The sequence below is a fragment of the Ceratocystis lukuohia genome (genome assembly GCF_044167205.1).
Source record: "Ceratocystis lukuohia strain C4212 chromosome Unknown Supercontig7_pilon, whole genome shotgun sequence".
Classification (NCBI taxonomy): Eukaryota; Fungi; Ascomycota; class Sordariomycetes; order Microascales; family Ceratocystidaceae; genus Ceratocystis; species Ceratocystis lukuohia.
In genome coordinates this window covers 1,421,446-1,441,737 of record NW_027263526.1, presented here as the reverse complement: position 1 = coordinate 1,441,737, position 20,292 = coordinate 1,421,446, and the positions used below count along the sequence as shown (strand labels likewise).

Sequence of the window (20,292 nt, the reverse complement as noted above, 5' to 3'; positions counted from 1 at the left end):
ATGACAACACGCTTGCGTCTAAGAGCTATATTCCAACTTGTATATTCCTCTAAAAGATGTCCAGGCTTTCACTGACTATTTGAAGCGCCATACTAGCCACACAATTAGTTCAGGATAGATTGCAGCTTTGGAATTTAAGAAGCTTGGGAAGTATCACTCGAGATATATCTCTGCGTGAACTGGGAAGATGAAAAAATGGGGGCTATGATGCAGGCTAATCGAGGACATGGCAGATGGCAGGTAGTCGTAGGTATACAAAATCAGCGAGCGCATGCATACACATGGCATGGTACAATGGAGTGACATCAGATACATGATAGCCTAATATATGGGGCTTGAGGCATTTGAACGCGCAACAACGGCGAGGTATACAGTCTCCCTTGCTGTGACACATGGACTATTTGTTGCATAACTTCTACATCAGGCATTGCGTATTCACCCTAAATTATTCCAGATAGATGCAGAATCTTCACAAGTCCCAACCGCATGGGCCAGCACACCGATGTCAGGTTTTAACTACATGGACCAGGATACCGGTGTCAGGTTGTCTTATCTCCGCATGTTCAAACCATCCGTCCCTCAATCATGAGTAACCCCGGTATTATGTCAGATGCTTGGCTTCCCGGGTTCTTTTTTGTTTTGTTCGGAAAGATTGCCTGCAGTTTAGCCCGCCGTCTTACAACTTGCATGCTTGATGGCGTTTTTACAGGAAATCTAAGCGGTGTCATCTAAAACTGGACGCATGATTTTAACAGCCCGTCCACAAAACTGGCAAGCGCTTACATCTTGTTCTTTGACTGGAACCATGTATTGATAGAACAGCTTGGCCTTCCGTTTCTCCCTTCTTGCTTACTCCTCTCTACGTCTGTGCTGCTTTTTCTTTTGGTATCCTTTCTGCTGAAGCTTGGTGCAACTTTATGCAAGAGCGGTGTCAAGAAATTGCAAGCGCAGAGGACGTATCTAACACGGAACTAGTATGTGGTATGTACGGAGGCTTTATCAGATGGGGGGGGGGGGGGGGGCGTGGAAAGAAAATGAAACTGCCAAAGGCGACTGTTCTCGATGCCCTTTCTTATGCTTTTCATGAGAGGCTTTCCCTGTTCCATGTCTCCTCATTCACATCTTGGACCTATCCTCCACCGTAGCAATTACCACTAAACACCATGTTCCCCTTGGCCTTCTTACCGTTCCTAATACAAACCCGGAGTATCGGCCATCTAGACTTGCTGGTATGCCAAGACCTGGCTTGGCGTAAGCCCAAGCTACATGTTCGTATGCTCCGACCGCTTGGATTTCCATCCTACCTGACATCTTTTGCTACTATCAGACGAGATAAGGCTGGACGTTTTGGCCTCATCCCTTAACCCCGACCTGATTCTCCTTCTAGTCTTTCGCAGTGATCACGGTTGACCCGATTGGCTTTTATCTTATGAGCTGCATAGCCGCATATGTGCCATGACCAGCAACGTGTATACATTGAGTACAGCCGGTGGCATGTCGATGCATCGTGAGAAGAGATAAATAGTCTCTTGGGCTCCAAACCTTTGGAGTTCAACACACTTCCACCAGATCTTCATTCCAGTTTTCTATCACTACAACATTCACTTCTTTGCACTTTGACTCTCACTGTGATTGCTGCTACTCTTATCATAGCTATTGCTACTCTCACTATTTCTTACTATCATCTTTGTCTGCGCTACCATTCGTCTTCGACCTAGCAACCATGCGCTCTATTCTCTACATACTTCCACTCGCCGCGTCCTTTTTTGGGTCAACCCAGGCTGGCGTTCTAGGTGATAGAGGATACAACATTGAGCAGCGTTCCGGCGGCTCCGGAACTGTCTACGATCCGACCTCAGGAGATGAACTCTTTGAGCCTCCCTCAAAATCGGCAGGTTATCACAGGTTGGAATGGGAGTTCTATGAAGTTGATCACGACTTTAAAACCGACGAGATTATCTTTGATATACGTGAGAACCTTCACGCCGGCGATGACAGCGAATTGAGACTTTACCCGACTGACGAGAACTGGAAGAAGATTGCCGCCACTCCTTACTATTCCGACTTGATGTCCGGCAGACGTAAGGAGATTAGGGAAATCCTGTTAACATGCGTTGAGAACAAGGAAATGTGGGAATGGCCCATCTTTGTCAACCGTATTGGATTTGGTTATAGACTGTTCAAGGAGGATAAGACTCCCGTCCCTGAAACTTCTATTGAGGCCCCGACTACCGAAACCCAGCCAGAGTTTGATGGTGAGGAGCAGGGGGATGCACTGAGAGCTCTATTTGACGAAGTGGAGGGCTAAGGTGGTTAGCGAGTATGCCAATTGGATCTTGACTACTGAGTAGAACGTCGAAGCCGCTGCTGCCTCGCTCTAATGAAAGAGGGAGGAACTTTACATCATTAAGATACTACACCCACAACTACTATCTTGGGTTTTAATACACACCATAATACTACATTCAATCTTTAGCAAACAAAACTTGTGGTTCATGTTGGGACTGTGATTCTTGGCTAACGACTGACTACCTACGCGACAGATCGGGTATCGTGATATGTTTCCCCGCGATGTCAGCGCTAGACACCAAATATTTGCAAGGGTTTAAGCGATTAAGAACGGCCAAATTTGCACTTTTTTAATTCCTGAATTCCTCTCCTTTGAAATCTTCTTCTCCTCTTTGGACATTGTGGTGTGGGATAAGCAATTCACACAAACTACCCATGGCTTTCTTCGGACTTTATGTCGCTATATCACTTGTTCTAAGCTTTCAAGCGTCATTTATGGTCCAGTCTAGCGAAGATACCCGAAAAGCTTGTTTTTATATCCCCATTAGGCCATCCCAAAAAGTGGTCGTCGGTGACATGGAAGAATTTCGTCTAATCCGCACTGCCATGCGCTAAACATGGACAGATGCCCGGGCCATGCATATGATATACAGATCAGCTTATGCTCAACTGCAAGGGCATTGGCTACGAGGCGGTGTTCGTATGCTGTTCGTTATATGCTAAAGTTAGTGTTGCCATAGCGCCTGATACTTGGTAGGCTGGATGCTGTGATATTAAAGCTCCACTCGAAGTCAGCATGTTGATTCTAACCCTTGCTTTCTTTGCCACAGTCCCACCAACACCCTGCAGCATTTCTACTATCGCCGGCCCAACTTGCACAGTATAGCCTGCAGTTTGCTGAGCACAACTATGTCACTAATTCCGAGGCCATTTCCGCTGAGCTTGGGCGGCGCTACCCCAAGCCACTCATCCGCGCTGACACGCCATCGTTCCCACGCTTTCACGCCCATATCGAAGAGTTCAACAGTGTCCTTGCGCTATTAGCCATCACTGCTATTATAGCCATGTGCCTCCACGATTCGCCATTGTGCGGGCTAGAACCGCATGTGGATGGAAATGTGTAGTGGTGTGGCGCCTGGGGAACTGGGGCGGTAAATAAATTGTCCGAGATAGGTACTAAGCAATGTAGTTTCGTAAATCGCGAGATAATTGCAAGTGTCGCGCATGGGATCATACCTGATAAACGTACATATGCAAAGCTCTGCCTATTTTACAACAGCAAGCACTCTTTCTCATCTGGGCGTTTAAACAAATCGTGGTCCGCAGGATATTGTCTCAACAGCCCAATCATTGGTGCAAAAAGCTTCCCCCCGCCCTCACGTTCGTATGCTTTAATCTCCTCCCATGAGCGCCACTCCCAGCCCGCACACTTCTCCGGCTCCATAATGCGTGGTAGTGCAGCCTCATCGCGAGCAATACAGCGCACGAACAACGTGACATAGTGACGTCCGTCATCAGCGAAAAATTGGTTAATCACTGCGACCACGCGTGCCTCCCACGGGGTTGTGACTGGGTCGAGGGATACGGGCAGATAGGCCACAGCACTTGAGCCCTCAGGTATATGGGCGAAGGGCTGCAGCGGTGTGGCCTCCAGGCTACTTGTATCCGGGGGGGCGCGAGGCCCAGGCTCGAGAGGAGAGGTAGAAAAGGCTTGGCATTCGACAAGCACGTCAAGGCCAGTCTCCTCCTTAGCCTCACGGCGGGCACATGAGAAATTCGTTTCGTTCTTCTCCATGTGGCCACCGGGGAACTGTAGTGTGCCTGAAGAGAGACAGTTAGCCAGCGTCTATGCCGTGAAGCGCAGTGGACTTGCCGTTGCCTTGGCCGTTGCTCAGCCGGATTCCAGTCAGGACTTTCCCCTCGGCATTGTAGATCACAGCAGCAACACCCACACGTGTGAAGTGGAACTTGCTGTACTTTTCTTCATTATCAGAGGCCCCCATTGTCTATGACAGAAGATGTGATGTTGGTTGTGTGCGGCGATAGTACAGGAGAAGAGAAGAGAGGGTGTGTCTTGGAATTCGAGGACTTGCAGGCTTGCTTTGCAGCGTCAACGGCCTGCTTCGATGCAACAGTCTACTATGTAGTCAACAGCTAGTGATTCAGTAGCAATTATTTTCTCTGCGAGGGCCCGCTTTTCTCCTCTCATTATTCGACCAAGCAGACAACACTTTATCAGACAGAGAGCATCATCGAAGAGTGGTCAAAAAACCGACAGAATGAGATTATGAATCAAGAATTAAAGTATAAGATATGGACTAATTGGCAGCAGACAGTTTATCACATGAGAGACAAACACTAGTAAACAACAACTCTATAACACGCCCCCATTGTCTGCACAAAGGAGCAACCCGAACCACCGCTACATACATCTAGCTCCTTCTTCTCACTACCCCTCCTTGTCTTACTCAATTCTCGTCTTACCCTCCTCTGCACTCGTGTATTGCGCCATGCTAAGCCCACGCTCGCGTTTCACCATGTATTTCTTGAGATGTGGCCCCAGTATCGGGTCTTTGGTGGCCTTGGTTAGGTGCTCATTGTATCCGTCTATAACATACTGCTGCGGCCGCAGCTTGGGCCAGTTGACATATAGCTTTCCATGGCTCTTGATGAAGAAGGCACTCCATGCCGACACCAAAAACCAGACAATGGAGAAGAGCCGCAGGGGTATGGTAGCCGACCCCGGCGTCGACACATACGCGATGAAGATCATAGCCATGCTAAAGCCAAACAGATATGGCACAGCCTGGATCAGTACGGGTCGTCGGTCCGCAAAAACAAGCGATGAACCAATGTTGGCGCTGCCAGGTAGATACGTGCCAAGGAACAGATCAAATGCGTCCTGGCGCGGACCGTCCATAAAGTTGTTCAAGAAGAAGCGCGTCACACCAATGCGGCCGTCCTGAAGAGCACCAACCTTGGTGCGGGTGCCTGTGCGTGTGACGTCAGTCTTCATGGCACCCGTTCCCGAGTATGTGCCCGAGACAACGTCAGCATTGTCGCCCCATAGGTTGCGGAAAAGTTCCTCAAAGGCAGGGTCCTCCGAGGTAAAGTTGGAGCCAGAAGCCATCAGACCAGCCTCGACAAAGATGCGGTTGAGCATGTAACGCGCAAACATGCTCTGCACCACGTTGGTCCGGTCGAGACAGTCCATGCAGTTGGTGCGCATGACCGAGTTTTGAAGGTGGCGCACTTCCAGACGACCCTCCTTACTAGCCGGGGCGTCCGATGCGCGGAAGTAGGCCTGATGGGGCAGGATGTTTTCCATGCGTTCGACTAGATTATAGGCACGCGACATGTTCATACCCTTGGTCTCGTGGTGAAAGTCAAAGTAGACATAGTGCAAGTGCTCAAACAACTTTGGCTGGCTAGCCTTGACCAGTGAAACCATGTGCTCAAACCAGTCCTTGACCTGCTTTTCACGGCCTTGCTGGTTGATAAGGTTGATGAGATACGTGTCGCCATAGATGTTAATCTGCTGGCTTAAGTGCGCCTGCGCCGCTGGAACGGCAGCCTCGAGCCTGCGGGTGAGCTGAATCTTGGGTGTGTACTTTAGATCATTGACTTCAGCCCAGTGTGCTGGGACACTGCCGCGGATCTGCACGTATGACATTACTTGCATCTCCTGCGAGTTGCCCAGCTTGCCGCTCTGCATATCGCTGCTGCCGGCAAACCCGCCCATTGCACCATTACCATCGTTGAGAATAACAATCTGCTCAGTCTCATTGTAGTTGGCGGGGTTTCCGTCCTCGTCTAGACCGCGAGTGAAAAAGCGGGTGCCGCCGCGGTGCCGGGACCGCCTGGATATGAGGGCCAGGGTCACAGGGGTTTGCTTGAAGGTTGTGGGGCGAATCTCGAGCATGCCGTACATAACGGGGAGGATGAACGGATCGATGCCGGCCTGGGGACCAGGGTAGCTACCGCCACCTAGCGAGCGAAACTTGATCAAGTCCGAGGAGACAAACTTGTTCCAGAAAAATCGGTCGTCGGCGCGCATCCACATGGGCTGAGCGGGGCTACTCTGGGCTTGACGCTGGAAAGAGTTGGTCAAATCGACGGAGTAGGAGAAATACATGGCGCCACTAGCCAAAAAGGTTTTGAGTAAGGTGAGAAAAGTGTCTTCGTCAGGATCGTGGATCTGGCGTTTGCGTATGGGCATGACCTGAGTCGAGGCAATCTTGTAGACCATGTGGCCTCTAAGACGTCCCACAGGTTGGGCCTTGGTTATGAAGATGATGTACTTGTCTGCGAGCCACAAGTAGCACGTGGTTAGCTTTAATACGTTTGTATATATCATAATTCACGGCTCGGGTCACAGCAGCGACGACCTACCCAGACGCAGTTGAATCATGCCCAAAATACCGGCGATGCTCATAACCTGGGTAGCCCGAGATAGCGAACCAGCGCCGGGTTCTTGCAGGCGAATGTCGCCTGTAGGGCGATCGATGACGAGACTCTGGGCATTGGGAGAGGAGGGCGAGGAAAAAAGGTAGGAATGGTCGGAGATTTGGACATTGATGTCACGATATGGGAGAGCTGCGGCGCTGAGGGAAGCCATTGTTGGAAAAGAGTTGGAGTCCGGGTCCGGGTCCGGGTCTGGATCTGGATCTGTATTGGGTACGTGAGCTAAAGTTTGATGAAGCTTTGGGAACTAAGCTAAGGTTGTGTTTTGTGTGGTGTATGTAAGCTCTGGCTTGCTGGCCCCTAGCTAAACTTGTGGGTAGCACGGCAACAAATGGGAGGCAGAAAATAAGGGCGAAAGAGAAACAATAGGAACAAAAAAAAAGAGTGATAAATTAGAGAAACAAAAAGGAGAAAAAAAAGTAGAGAGCGACGAGTTTAAAAGGCGAACAAAGGAAAAGATGACGCGTTTGTATTTCTACAAGCTGGAGTGACGAAAAATGTGAATTAAAGAAATAAAAAGGAGAAAAACACACCACTAAAAGTGATGACGATGAAGCTTGAGCTGTTGCTAGATGCTGTTCAGGTGGAGAAGAAGGAAATTCATGACCAAAAGCCCAAAAGCAAGAGGCCAAATAAGCTCTTGACGGCTGACTACAGGGGGACGGTCTACTACATGTGAGCGAGGCTACAGGGGATCAAAGGGCTGCTGTGCCTCAACTTTAGCGTCTCGGGAGCCTAGAGTTTACTGGGGAAAAGCTGGGTAGGCCAAATTGCCAAGTAACAAAGCAATGTCGTTTCAAACTCGAGGGACATAACCTCACGTGACTTGTGGTTGCTGATAGTGGAGCGGAAGCCATGGCTAACCGCAACTAAAATCCAAGTAGACAAGGGCATCAGAACACAGCCGCCATCATAGTGCAAAGTTTGGGTTTGAGTTGGAGGGGCTAGAGGACGAAGAAGCTGAGCCACTGGACCTTTGGCCGTTGCCTCGCTACTTTGCTGGCTGTATTTCTGCCTGTTTCTACCATTTTCTTTTTGCTTGTAGCAGCTGTGCTCCCTGTAACTGTTGCACCATAACTTCGTGCTCTCCTTATCAATTGCCCAGCTCATTCAACACTGCACTACCACCCACTGTACTTACCGCCCCATGGCCTGCAATTGATTATCTATACTGCCTTGTAGCTCGCTTGGCTTCCCATCTCGTGCCATTATCTCCATCCTACCCATTACAAGCCAGCCCTCCACATTAACTTACCTCACCTCAAACGCCCAAGCTTTATTCTGGCTATTTTGTTTTTTGCCTTTTTTTTGTTTCTTATCTTTTTCTAAGCGGACAAGACACCGATTCCCCAGAAGAAGAAAAAAAAACAATATTATCAACACATTTCTGCGTCGTCGCCGACCTCTTGCTTTTTTTTCCGCCCTCGAAACAGATTCTATCTGGGTCCCTCTGTAAAAGTGATCCCCATCTTTCGTCAGCCGTCTTCCACATCTGAACCCGTCATCCGCTGTTATACTCTCGCCGCTATCTTCATCGCTTCTTCGCCCCGTGCCGGCCCATCCAAGTCCTTTTACTTTTTGCTGATCAGCGCCTATTTCCCCTTCGGCCTTCGTCTTTCGTCGCATCTTTTACCATGTCTGCGCGCGGTCCTGGTGCCCCTCCCGCCCACGGTGGCTTGAACCCTCCTACTCTGCAGTTCAAGCTTGTGCTTCTCGGTATGTTGAATCACGTACCTTCGATCCAGTGCTAGTGATGATCGTAATGCTGACGTCTGGGTTTCCATGTCCCCAACAGGCGAATCTGCTGTTGGAAAGGTATTGTAACCTATAGTGTCTTTGGCGCCTACTCTTGCTTCGTATTCCCCTCCTCAAACCATGACTACGGCCCTCAACCTCGATTATCAGCCTTCCCAACCAAGATTTGCATATCCTCCATTTCAACTCAACCCAATACCGGGCCAAGTCTTATTGTATCCACTTGCTAACATCGTCCTTTACCTCTTCAACAGTCGTCTATAGTCCTACGCTTTGTTAAGGTATGCGGCACCTGTTTTCGTCTGGTAACTTGTCCCATCGTCGTAATATAACTAACTTCCACAACAGGACCAATTTGATTCGTTCCGGGAATCTACAATTGGCGCCGCTTTCCTTACCCAGAAGGTCGAGACCAAGGACAAGAACATTGTCAAATTCGAGATTTGGGATACTGCCGGCCAGGAGCGTTACAAGTCACTTGCTCCTATGTACTACCGGAATGCTAATTGTGCTGTAGTTGTCTATGACATCACGCAGGCGGTAAGTTATTCTTTCACTTCCATCCTTTTTTTTTCCCTGTTCTCAATCTTCTTCTCGTCTGTTCCGCTCTCTACTGTCCATTTCCCAGCCTATCAGTTTCCACATATTAACTGTTGATCTTTCTCGCTTTATAGGCGTCTTTAGACAAGGCTAAGGCTTGGGTCAAAGAACTTCAGAGACAAGCCAACGAAAATATTGTCATCGCCCTCGCCGGAAACAAGCTCGATCTCGTCCAGGAACAGCCGGATAAGCGGGCCGTGCCCGCCGCCGATGCCGAGGCCTACGCCCGGGAAGCTGGCCTCTTGTTCTTTGAGACATCTGCCAAGTCAGGCGAAAACGTTGCTGAAATCTTTAGCACTATAGCAGAGACGCTTCCCCATGACCAAGCCGGACCTAGACACATGCGGTCTGGCTCTGCCCGACCAGGCATCAAGGTCTCCGGTGAAAACGCAAACACTAACCTGGCTGGTCCTTGTTCCTGCTAAGATGAGGATATGTGCTCTTTTTTCGACTTCCTTTTTTTCCTTGATGTTATCTCCCGTTCATGCCTTTGTTCCTGCTCTTTATTTTGCCGTCTCCTTTCTTTTTTCTTGGTTCTTCTTACTCGTTGTTTGGTCTACTACTACCATACAACGCACGACTGGATATTATTGAGGTCTTGGGTGTTTAATGTTTCTTTTTATTCCTATGCCATCGTTTTCTTCATCTATCGATCTTTGTGCTGTGTCGTTGCCTGCGTCTTTTTCGTCTCTAGTGCACCTCTATCCATTTCTGAGAGAGTAACCTGTTGAATGGTTTAGGGCGGCTCCTAGTCCTTTAGCCTCCCTGAGACCGACCTGGCCGTCCAATTTGGACTTGATGCATTGTAATCAGCAACCTTTTATGACCATGTTTTTTTTACGTATCTATGCCCTGTAAACTCATTTTCTTCAGCGTCACTATCCCCTATAAATTTATCTGAGACCCATTGGCACATATGGACCCAGGTGCAACCCAATGCAAGCTATTCATCCGATGTTTACCCACTGGCAAATTGACGATAATTTCTCGTCCCGGTACAGACACAACTTCCAGGCTTTCACCAGGACAGAATTGACTTTATTTCCGCCGCTGCTTCCTCCCCCGCCTTAAGTCTTGAGTCGTTGAATTCTCCTCCTCTCCAAATTCACAAAACCTTCTTTCTCTTGTTCTCTTTCTCTCCTCCAACCTTGCCATCTCTCTGTCTTCTAGTGTCCCTTCGAATCTGTCACCCAATGCTGCGGTCATCGATCAGCTCCGTCAAGGTGCTCAACAGCCGTACTGGTGCTGGTGCCAGTGCTGCTGCGCGTCAGCTCGGCCCTACTGCCCGGGTATGAAACAAAATCACACCACTGCCCCCCCCCCCCTCCCCTTTTGGATGACAAGAAAGAATTAAACAAGGAATTGACCGTGACATCTTCCCATTGGTGATGACGCGACGGCCGGCTAGTGTATTTGTCTAGCTGCAATTGATGGACGGGCAGGGCTGCCTTTTTGTACTTGTATTTTGGGTATTTTTTGCGGATGAACGAAGCTTCCTAAAGATCTAATCCAATTCTTGAGCCTATCAACCGCAAAACTAAACAAAACAGCCTTGCTCCCCGCAATTAGGAGACATGATGCATGGATGCTGCAATCGTCCATATATTCCGTCGTTTACCTGTGAAAAGTCAAATCCACTTGATATGTCCTAATGCTAATCTATATATCTTGTTGTGGCAGCGCTACTTTGCCAGTGAGCCGTCCAAGCCTGTGACGCCTGCCGCTTCGTCTGTTGCTGCCAAGGTTGCTGCTGCCAAAGCTGCACAAGCCGCTGTCACGTCGACGACTCCGGTTACACCGACCGCTAAGCCCGCCACTACCACCACTGCCGCTACCACCTCTCATACTGCTACTATTAAGCCTGCGCCTGCGTCTGCCTCGACGCCTCCACCGGCTTCCACTGCCTCTAAACTCACCGAAAAGTCGACTCCTCCCCCGCCACCCCAGCCGCCAAAGAAGCCCGGGTTCTTGCGCCGCCTGCGCAACTTTGTCTTCCGCCTGGCTCTGCTGGGTGTGATTGGCTTTGCCGGAGGTGTATGGTACTCGCGCATCAACGATGACTTTCACGACCTGTTTACCGAGTACGTGCCTTTTGCTGAACAGGCCGTCCTTTACTTCGAGGATCGGGACTTCCGCAAGCGTTTCACCGATTCCCTTAGCCATTCCAAGCAGTTAGATGCTACCGTGGTTGTGCCGGCCCAGAGTGGTGCGTCGTGGCGTGTGGCAGATAGCAAGGATGCCCGCCGCACCAGTGCTGGTCCTGTTGAAACAAAGAAGGCTGATCCCCAGGTAGAGGTCAAGAAGGCGGCGCCTAAGCCCGCCAATGTTGAGCCCAAGGCTGCACCTACGCCATCTGCCGAAGTTGTCAAGAAAGCTGCCCCCGCTCCCAAGAAGGAGCCCGAGTTTGTCGCCCCCCAGGTCAATGAGCCTTCGCGGATACCCCCTGTCCCCAAGATTGATCTCCTCAAGATGAAAAACGCCGAGGATCCCATTGTGCAGGACTTGGTCCACATTGTCAACGACCTAATTGTTGTTATCAACGCCGACAATGCACAGGGCCGCTACGGGTCGACCATCGCCAAGGCGAAGGACGGCGTCAACAATGTCCTGAACAAGATTGAGGGTGTCAAGAACGATGCCAAGAAAAACGCCGCAGCCGAGGTGTCTGGCAAGGTCGTTGAGTTTGAAAAGGCTGCCGACGAGATGGTCAAGAGAGTGGAACAGGTAATGGTCAACCAGGAGATTATCTGGCGCCAGGAGTTTGAGCAGGAGATGGAGCGTATCCAAAAGGCCTACGAAGAAAAGGTGCAGTTGTTGCAGGGTCGTGAGCAGAAACTCATGCAGGAGCGTCTTAACGCCCAGCTCATGGAGCAGGCCGTCATTCTCAAGCGCCAGTTCACCAAGGAGGTCAAAGCCCAAGTCGAGGCCGAACGCGATGGCCGTCTTGCTAAATTGCGTGACTTATCGGCGGCTGTTAGCGGTCTAGAGAAGCTAGCTGACGGCTGGAACGCCGTGGTTGACAGCAACCTGCAGACGCAGCAACTACACGTGGCTGTTGAGGCGGTGCGTGCGTCGCTTGAGAACACACAGCATTCCAAGCCTTTTGTGTCGGAGCTGGTAGCGCTCAAGGAAATTGCCGCTGAGGACCCTGTGGTCGATGCTGCCGTTGCTTCCATCAACCCCTCGGCTTACCAGCGCGGAATTGCGGCTCCGGCCGAACTGGTTGATCGCTTCCGTCGCGTGGCGTCTGAAGTGCGCAAGGCTTCGCTGCTGCCTGAAAATGCTGGAGTTGCCAGTCACGCGTCTAGCGTGTTGCTGAGCAAGGTTATGTTCAAGAAGTCTGGGCTGGCTGACGGCGACGATGTCGAGAGTATCCTGACCAGAGCTCAGACGTACCTCGAGGAGGGCGACCTAGACAATGCGGCCCGTGAGGTCAACGGTCTCTCGGGCTGGGCCAAAATGCTGAGTCGCGACTGGCTTGGCGAGGTGCGCAAGGTTCTGGAGGTGCAGCAAGCTTTGGATGTAAGTGGATTATTTGCCCTGCGCTTTTGATTTGTTTGTTTCTTTATGACACGGAACGACTAACTGATATCTTTCTTTTTGCAGGTCATTTCTACTGAGGCGAGATTGCAGAGCTTGAGGCTGGAGCAGCAGGATTAGATGGAGCCCATTGGGCGAGCTGGCGAGGTGTTGTTGAAGCAAACTGGGTTCCTTTGAGCTCCAAGTGTACAGTAGCAATAGCAATAGACGGATTGGGGGCAAAACAAACATTTATTTTTAAGCAAGCCGGGGCCTGTAAGATCCGCCGAGTATGGAAGTAATATTTTACCGTATTTTGCTTGAATTCTGACCATGTTATTATGTATCAGCTGCAAGGTCACTTTTTATCCATCTTAAACCTGCGTTCCACCTTTTGCTGACGTAAGCAACCCGTGATGATTTTTTTTTGGTGTTGCTGGTCTTCACAGCTTCAGCTCTCCTAAGACTGGGTTATCACCGTTGAAAAGATCGTCTCACAATATCCAGAATAATGATAACACGCCAGTCGCAAAGATTTCAACAGCAAATAATGAACCATGCTGTGTCTAGTCGCGCACGTATTCTATCGTCACATCAGTCATTACGATGCCTCAGATCCTCCCCCTGGCCACAACTGCGTCGGGGTATTGCTACAACCCTGGTGCACGACCGGACGTATGACGCAGCACTGACGAAGCTGAGCAGTATTGAATCTAATCAGACGCTGGCTATGCAGTTTCACATGACCAGCTCAACGGCAGACCTCAATTCACAGGCCATGCCAGAGATGCACAAGTGGTTACACCGTGCCGGCTACTCCACCCAGGACCTGGCCGACAATCTCCGGTGTGTGCACATCGCCGGCACTAAGGGCAAGGGTTCAACAGCGGCCTACACGGCATCTATTCTGCAGAACAACCCGAATCGCCGTGGCCCTGTTGGGCGCTATACTAGTCCGCACCTAATAAGCGTGCGTGAGCGAATCGCTATTGATGGCCGGCCTATCTCCCGTGAACTCTTCTCAAAGTACTTGTTTGAGCTTTGGGATCGACTGAGTCAGGCATCAATTGACGCCGGCGATGGTGTGCCAGATGCCAATGGCCCGGCGACTAAGCCTATGTTCTTTCGTTACCTGACGTTGATGGCTCTTCACACATTCATACGCGAGGGCGTGCGTGACGCTGTTATAGAGTGTGGCATTGGTGGTGAGTATGATGCCACCAACATCCTCCCTGCAGAGGCTGTCAGTGCTTCGGTAATTACGCACCTGGGAATTGACCACACCGAATTCCTGGGCACGACATTAGACGAGATCACATGGCACAAAGCGGGCATATTCAAGGAGGGCGTACCGGCTTTTATCAACCAAGTGACTAATGCTAGCCAGATGCGCGTGCTGCATCAGCGCGCTGAATGGCGCAAGACACCATTGACCGTCATTCCGACCAAACATCTGGCGCCGTGGTCTGACATGCCAGGTGCGCAGCTTGATGGCCCTGTGCAGTGTAACAACCGCATGCTGGCACTGGCTGCGGCTTGCACACACTTGAAAATGCCGTTTGACTCAGCCCGCAAGCCAGACGCATACCCAAAGTGGGTTCGGGATGGCCTAACTAATGCATATCTGCGTGGACGCTGTGAGGTTGTCACAATGCCTGATGGCTTGAAGCTATATCTAGATGGAGCACACACAGTGGACAGTATCCGTGAGACGGTACGCTGGTTCGTAGCAGATCTGGAACCAGATGATACGCCATTTCTGGTATTCAACCAGCAGACGCGTGACTCGGCACCGCTAATCACTACGATGATGATGGAGTATGCGGCGCTGACGTCATACCAACTGATCTTCCGACGAGCCTTCTTTTCCCGCAATGAATCAGATCCTGTGACTGACGGAAAGGAGAGCGAGCGACCGCTGATGATCCAGAACAAGGCCAAGGAGGAGTTTGCCAAGTTCTCGCCCAAGACCAAGACTTTTGTATGTCGCAGTGTACTCGAGACTATTAAAGGAATCTACTGGCAGAGCAGGCTCATGTCTAACCGCCAGAAGCGTCCGAAAGTTTTGGTAACGGGAAGCTTATACTTGGTAGCTGCAGCACTGCGTGTTTTACGCGGCGATTTAGATAACATGGACTAGTAGACGTAAGTGGGTATATATCAGGGGTGTATATAAGCATTTGATAATTTTGGATATACATAATTGGCGCTTGGCGTGGCATGGTTTCACACTATTATCAACACATGGCCCAAACCCTCACTCCATTGTGGATAGTACGGCTCCAACAAGATGCAAACTTCCAGTGACCAAAACCTCCACACCCTCCACGTCTCGAAGGCCACTAGTTAACTCCCGCGCTATGTCTAAGGCATCATTCACCGTTGGCGCTACAGAAATAGAGGCTGTTGGATCGATCTGGCGCCACTTGGAGGCAAGGTTGTTCTGCACAGTAAGGGCTTGGATGTTTTCAGTGTCGGCTTGATGGTTGACGAGATCTAGGGCACCTCATTAGCTTGCATGCTTGACAGGACAGCGTGAACTAGCCTACTAACCTTTTGTTTTGGGGTCTTTGGTGACATTTGTGCAGAATACTACGTGACTAAAGTGCACCTTGTTATCCCTAATGATTCTGTACATTGTGTCAAGGAAGTCGACGGCCTCCTTGCGATCTTGCTGGTTAAAAATGAGAACCTTGGTGCTCGTAACACTTCTAGTTGTTATGGTTAGCCCTATTACCATGTCGAGATAGAAAATAACCTACTTCTTCCCGCACTCTTGGGCAAACCAGTGCGAGCATACTTTGATGCTGTCTATTGTATGAGCACCGTCAAGGTGCCACGTAACCTTGCCCTCGGTCTTAATTTGACACCGGCCCTTCCAAACCATGGACTGCAAGCCATCGATGAACTCCGAAGGCAAAGCGGTAGTAGAAGCTGTTTTCACGGCGAATTCGGGGTCTACCTTCTGGAGGACAGTTTCTGCTAGTTTGATGGCCAGACTGGCGTTGGATTTCTGAAAGTCTGCATCGGGCTTAATCTCGATGCCTTTAAGTCTTGAATCCAGGCCGACGAACTGCAGGCCCACAGCCTTTTCCCGTGCTCTATCTTGCAGCACTTTTTCGGCCGCAGGGACTTGAGGCACAGAGAAGGCTGGGCTCCCCGTCTTCATAATTCCCGCCTTGTGCCATGCAATCTTTTCCACTGTATCGCCTAATACAAACACGTGATCGATGCCAAGCATCGAGATGCCCGTTGCCGCAGGTTTCGATGCCAGGTTAGTAGAGTCAAACTCTCCACCAATCCCTGTTTCGATCACCGCCACATCCACACCTTCTTCCAGAAAAATGTGATAGGCCATCAACGTCAAGTAGCGTGCGTAACTTGGCCTCTCTGAAGTAGCCGAGCTACCCATCTGGATGGTTTCAGTCTCCGGTTGTCTCAGCTTCTCCCAGACATCGAAGAAATAGTGCGTGAACAACGTTTCGGAAATTGGCTGTGAGTTTAGCTGAATGCGCTCACGCACGCTGATCAGGTGTGGTGAGATCAGCAGACCTGTGCGTCTTGGAGTGCCATGTACGCGTTGCCAGGATGCCAGTATCGAATCCACGTAGGCACAAGTACTCCCCTTCCCCTTAGTACCAGCCACATGAACGATATTAAGACGGTTAAGATCAGCAAGTGAGTGTCCTAGCCGCGCAAGATAGCCATGCATGTCCTTTATGGAGACCTGATTTGGCTTGATGCCGGCTTTCTTGCGTGCCTCGACAACAGCATTTGATGATTGGAGCGAGTTGAGGGTTTCAATGGCGTCCTGAGACAGACGAGTTAGTTTATTGTCGGGACATTTATAAGAAGAGCCCTGGCTTACATTGTAGCTACGCCCACGGTTCTCTGATACCGAAGTGTGTGTCAAAGTTCGGATAGAGCATCTGGTACTGGTTGTATGGCTTCGGGCTGCTAGCAAAGCTAAAGCTCCGTTCCCGCCTAGTCTCAAGGTGGGGACCATGGGAGAAAGGAAAGACTTGGTTCCTAAGGAGTTGAGGGGTTCATATAGTTTCACAGAGAAGCATCCATTCGTGCGCGGGTAGAGCAGGGGGGAGACAGGTGCATTAAGGGTTGGCGATTTGATTCTTGAGCTGGAAATTGAATATGCTTAACGTCTGCGGGGGTGCTTGAGTTTGAGCCAGGCCTCTTTGTTTTCTGCTTTTTCTTTCCCTTTTTAAGGGCTAATTGTGCGGCGCTCATTCGGGCAACCATGCGCAGTGGCAAACCACTGTCGAAACTCACCATGGTGTAGCTGGTTATCACGTTCGACTGTAATTTGTGAAATTTGCCATCGAAAGGTCACCGATTCGACTTCGGTTGGTGAGATCTGAATTTTTTTTTGCTTCTGATCTCTAAGGGATTTTGTCGCCGTTAAGAACATCAGACGCATTTGGTAGAATCACGCCGTTCACAGAATGCTCGTAGAACAAAACTGCCAAGCTTTTTCAGAGCCCATGCATGACAAGGTAGCCCCCTAGCCAGAAAAAAGCAACTGAGCCAAACTGGTTACTTCCGCGGTTCATTCTTGACAGCCACTTCCCCGGTATGACAAAATGTTGAGTCACCAGTTTTTTTGCTCATGAAGAAAGAATGCAAGATTATTTACAGCCTAAAGGCCTACATGCTATAGTGGCTCTGTTTTCTCTATGGCTGCTGCCTGACACAAGCTCGAGGCCTACCAGTTCCACGGAGATAGGCGGAAAACAAGCGCAAGACAAGCTTTTCTAGCCGGCTGGGGCTGTCATGTCACTGCACAGGATCTAGCCTTGGGGCTTTTGGCACTGGTGACAAAGGGGGATGTACGTATGTCTCTAAACAAACGTAATATTACAGCAACAGTTTAAGCAGTATTACGCGAAGCCCCGGCTCCTTTCCATCGTGATCATGTTTTTCTTATGTCCGATTCAGGTTAAGCTCTGTTGTCCCAGCAGCAGCAAAGCTACCCTGCCAGCCCTAGTTATGGAGTTATGGATGGAGATACTGACAGGAGATACATACGTAGGTACGTATACGTTGATGGTTGCAACTTGGTGTACATGCGCTTGCGTGCATCCGGGATAAACAGGCCGATACTGCGAGCGTAGGATTGTAGATGGCAAAATCTTGCTACTACCTAGAACCAAGAATGTAGGGCAAGCATTTATCTTTCCCATGTGCCACTTGTTCATTCAAACTTCTTTTCGTGCTGGTTACCTCCATGTTTCCTCACTTCTATCCATCCTCCGCGTCTCTCTACGTTCTACTCTCTTCATATCTTTGCCTCTCCACCTCTTTGTCCCTTCATCTTCTGATCCCATCATATCTCCGTTTCTCTTTCTATTTTCTCAATTGTCCATTTCCCTCTTGCTAGTCTGTTATGGCCCTCAAAGACCCCACCGATGCGCCTGGCGATACAGCCAGCATCGCAGCTGGCTCCCCAGCGACGACGACTACACCTGAGGCTCCTGAAGGCGACATTTTGCCTCCTACAGAACCCTCTTCCCACTCTCCCCCCGCAAAATCCACACCCGCTCGCACACGCACCGAGACTATCATTATCATGCTCGCCCTCTGTTCGTCGCTTTTCCTTGTCGCCCTCGATTCCACCATCATCACAACCGCTGTTCCTACAATTGCTGCCGACTTCAACTCATCTCTGGGCTACACCTGGGTTGGAAGTGCTTTCATGCTATCCAATGCGGCTTTGGTACCAATCTGGGGCAAGGTTTCGGATATTTGGGGCCGCAAGCCTGTGCTACTCATAGCCACCACCATCTTCTTTCTCGGCTCGCTACTCTGTGCCGTCTCGCAGAGTATGGCCATGCTAATTGCTTCCCGTGCTATCCAGGGTGGCGGTGGCGGTGGCATTCTCTCGCTGGTGAACATCTGCATCAGCGACCTCTTCTCGCTGCGCCAGCGCAGCTTCTATTTTGGAATGGTTGGTCTAGTCTGGGCCGTTGCTGCGGCTTCTGGGCCGCTTCTTGGCGGCGTTTTCACGTCAGAGATTAGCTGGCGCTGGTGCTTCTACATCAACTTGCCCGTCTGCGGCGTCTGCATTGTCATTTTGTTTTTCTTCCTTAAACTCCACAACCCACGCACATCTATGCGTGAGGGACTCGCTGCTGTCGACTGGATGGGCAGCATGACGGTCATTGGCGGCACCACCATGATCTTACTAGCACTTGAATTCGGCGGCATCACCTTCCCGTGGGACTCAGCTACCGTGCTTTGCCTGATTATCTTTGGCGGCGTGATGATCGGCTTGTTTGCCGTCATCGAGTGGAAGATTGCCAAGTACCCCGTTATACCCTTGCGCATCTTCAAGGCCACGGCCAACCAAGCTGCTCTATCCATAGCCTTTTTCCAGTCTTTTGTTTTCCAATCTGGAGCCTACTGGCTACCGCTGTATTTCCAGGGTGCCAAGGCCCATACCTCGCTTCAGTCTGGCTACTATCTTCTACCCTTCATCGTGTCTCTGGCCTTCTTTTCCACACTTGCCGGCCTATTCATTAAAAAGACAGGTCAGTACAAGCTGGTCATCATTGCCGGCATGGCCACCATGACCCTTGGTTTCGGACTTTTTATTGACCTTGATAAAAATTCCCCTCTCGTCAAGATCATCATATACCAGCTTATAGCAGGTATCGGCGTCGGTCCCAACTTCCAGGCTCCACTCCTTGCTCTCCAAACCAACGTTGCCCCCCGCGATATTGCCTCGAGTACTGCTACATTTAGCTTTTTTCGTCAAATCGCGGCTGCCATCTCTATTGTTGTTGGAGGCGCCATCTTCAACAATGAGATGGATACCCACTACAAGAGTCTCGAGCCCTCCCTTGGGGTTAGCCTTGCGGCCCGCTTCAGTGGCCACAACGCTGCTACTAGCGTAACTATGGTTCGTAGTCTGCCCGAGGCTCAGAAAGAGTTAGTCGAGGCGCTCTATGCAGCATCTCTAAGCAAGATGTACATCATGTTCGCTGTTTTTGGCTTTGTTGGAACACTAGCTGCGCTATTCATCCAACAAAAGACGCTTAGTAGGGATCATGTTGAGCACAAGACTGGCTTGAAGAGTATGCAAGCCGAGCACAACAGAAACTCGAACAGTGATGAAGAGGCAGCGCCGCAGTCCGAAAAGGCGCAAGTCTCCGCCTAAATCGTACTAACCAAAACTCATGTGCTGTAATCATCTTTGAGCTGTTTTATTTCTTTTTTTTTGGTTTCTTTAAGATCATCGCAAAAGCATAGCTGGTGGATATACCCTTTCTGTTTGTTTCTTTCTAGTGTTCTTTATTTTTGATTTTTTTGCGTACACATTGTTACACTTATTTCTATATATTTTAGTCTGCTTACGACGGTCCTAACCAAATAAAACAATAGCAATGGCACTCAAAGTAATACGCAGTCCCTTTTACTAGTGATTCCTGTTCCAATGTAAAGCCGCTTCTATCCAATGGGTAGTACTAACTCCAAGCTGACAAGTCACTGTAACTACTCAACCCAAATGCCCACCGCCAACATAAAGATACTTGTATGAAACTTGAGTGAGAAGCCATTGATCAATAAGCATCACCACTACCACTATTCATTTGATCTCTGTAGCATTGCTTCAAGGCCTAGTAGATGAACAGAAAGAAAACACGTGCC

The 20,292-nt window shown here is 49.9% G+C and overlaps 6 protein-coding genes across 6 annotated transcripts; 4 read left to right on the top strand and 2 right to left on the bottom strand.

Moving 5' to 3' along the window:
- Window positions 1-1,723: 1,723 nt before the first annotated feature.
- HOO65_070291 (uncharacterized protein) lies at window positions 1,724-2,308 on the top strand (the record flags this gene model as incomplete). The annotated part of the gene is made up of 1 exon (XM_071001294.1): window positions 1,724-2,308. One exon carries the CDS (start codon window positions 1,724-1,726, stop codon window positions 2,306-2,308), a length of 585 nt encoding a protein of 194 aa, XP_070857009.1.
- Window positions 2,309-3,559: 1,251 nt separating this feature from the next.
- HOO65_070290 (Phosphoinositide phosphatase SAC1) lies at window positions 3,560-6,907 on the bottom strand (the record flags this gene model as incomplete). The annotated part of the gene is made up of 3 exons (XM_071004854.1): window positions 3,560-4,110; window positions 4,774-6,594; window positions 6,682-6,907. The coding sequence occupies 3 exons, from the start codon at window positions 6,905-6,907 to the stop codon at window positions 3,560-3,562; spliced, it is 2,598 nt and encodes an 865-aa protein (XP_070857008.1).
- A 1,480-nt stretch (window positions 6,908-8,387) lies between these two features.
- On the top strand, window positions 8,388-9,533 carry HOO65_070289 (GTP-binding protein ypt5; the record flags this gene model as incomplete). The annotated part of the gene is made up of 4 exons (XM_071005081.1): window positions 8,388-8,469; window positions 8,773-8,789; window positions 8,857-9,048; window positions 9,183-9,533. The coding sequence occupies 4 exons, from the start codon at window positions 8,388-8,390 to the stop codon at window positions 9,531-9,533; spliced, it is 642 nt and encodes a 213-aa protein (XP_070857007.1).
- Window positions 9,534-10,301: 768 nt separating this feature from the next.
- HOO65_070288 (Folylpolyglutamate synthase) lies at window positions 10,302-14,767 on the top strand (the record flags this gene model as incomplete). The annotated part of the gene is made up of 4 exons (XM_071004794.1): window positions 10,302-10,397; window positions 10,789-12,630; window positions 13,198-13,302; window positions 13,349-14,767. The coding sequence occupies 4 exons, from the start codon at window positions 10,302-10,304 to the stop codon at window positions 14,765-14,767; spliced, it is 3,462 nt and encodes a 1,153-aa protein (XP_070857006.1).
- A 117-nt stretch (window positions 14,768-14,884) lies between these two features.
- HOO65_070287 (Folylpolyglutamate synthase) lies at window positions 14,885-16,633 on the bottom strand (the record flags this gene model as incomplete). Its single annotated transcript, XM_071004988.1, has 4 exons — window positions 14,885-15,123; window positions 15,181-15,338; window positions 15,390-16,438; window positions 16,496-16,633. 4 exons carry the CDS (start codon window positions 16,631-16,633, stop codon window positions 14,885-14,887), a joined length of 1,584 nt encoding a protein of 527 aa, XP_070857005.1.
- Window positions 16,634-18,028: 1,395 nt separating this feature from the next.
- On the top strand, window positions 18,029-19,801 carry HOO65_070286 (putative transporter C3H1.06c; the record flags this gene model as incomplete). The annotated part of the gene is made up of 1 exon (XM_071001293.1): window positions 18,029-19,801. One exon carries the CDS (start codon window positions 18,029-18,031, stop codon window positions 19,799-19,801), a length of 1,773 nt encoding a protein of 590 aa, XP_070857004.1.
- Window positions 19,802-20,292: the final 491 nt, after the last annotated feature.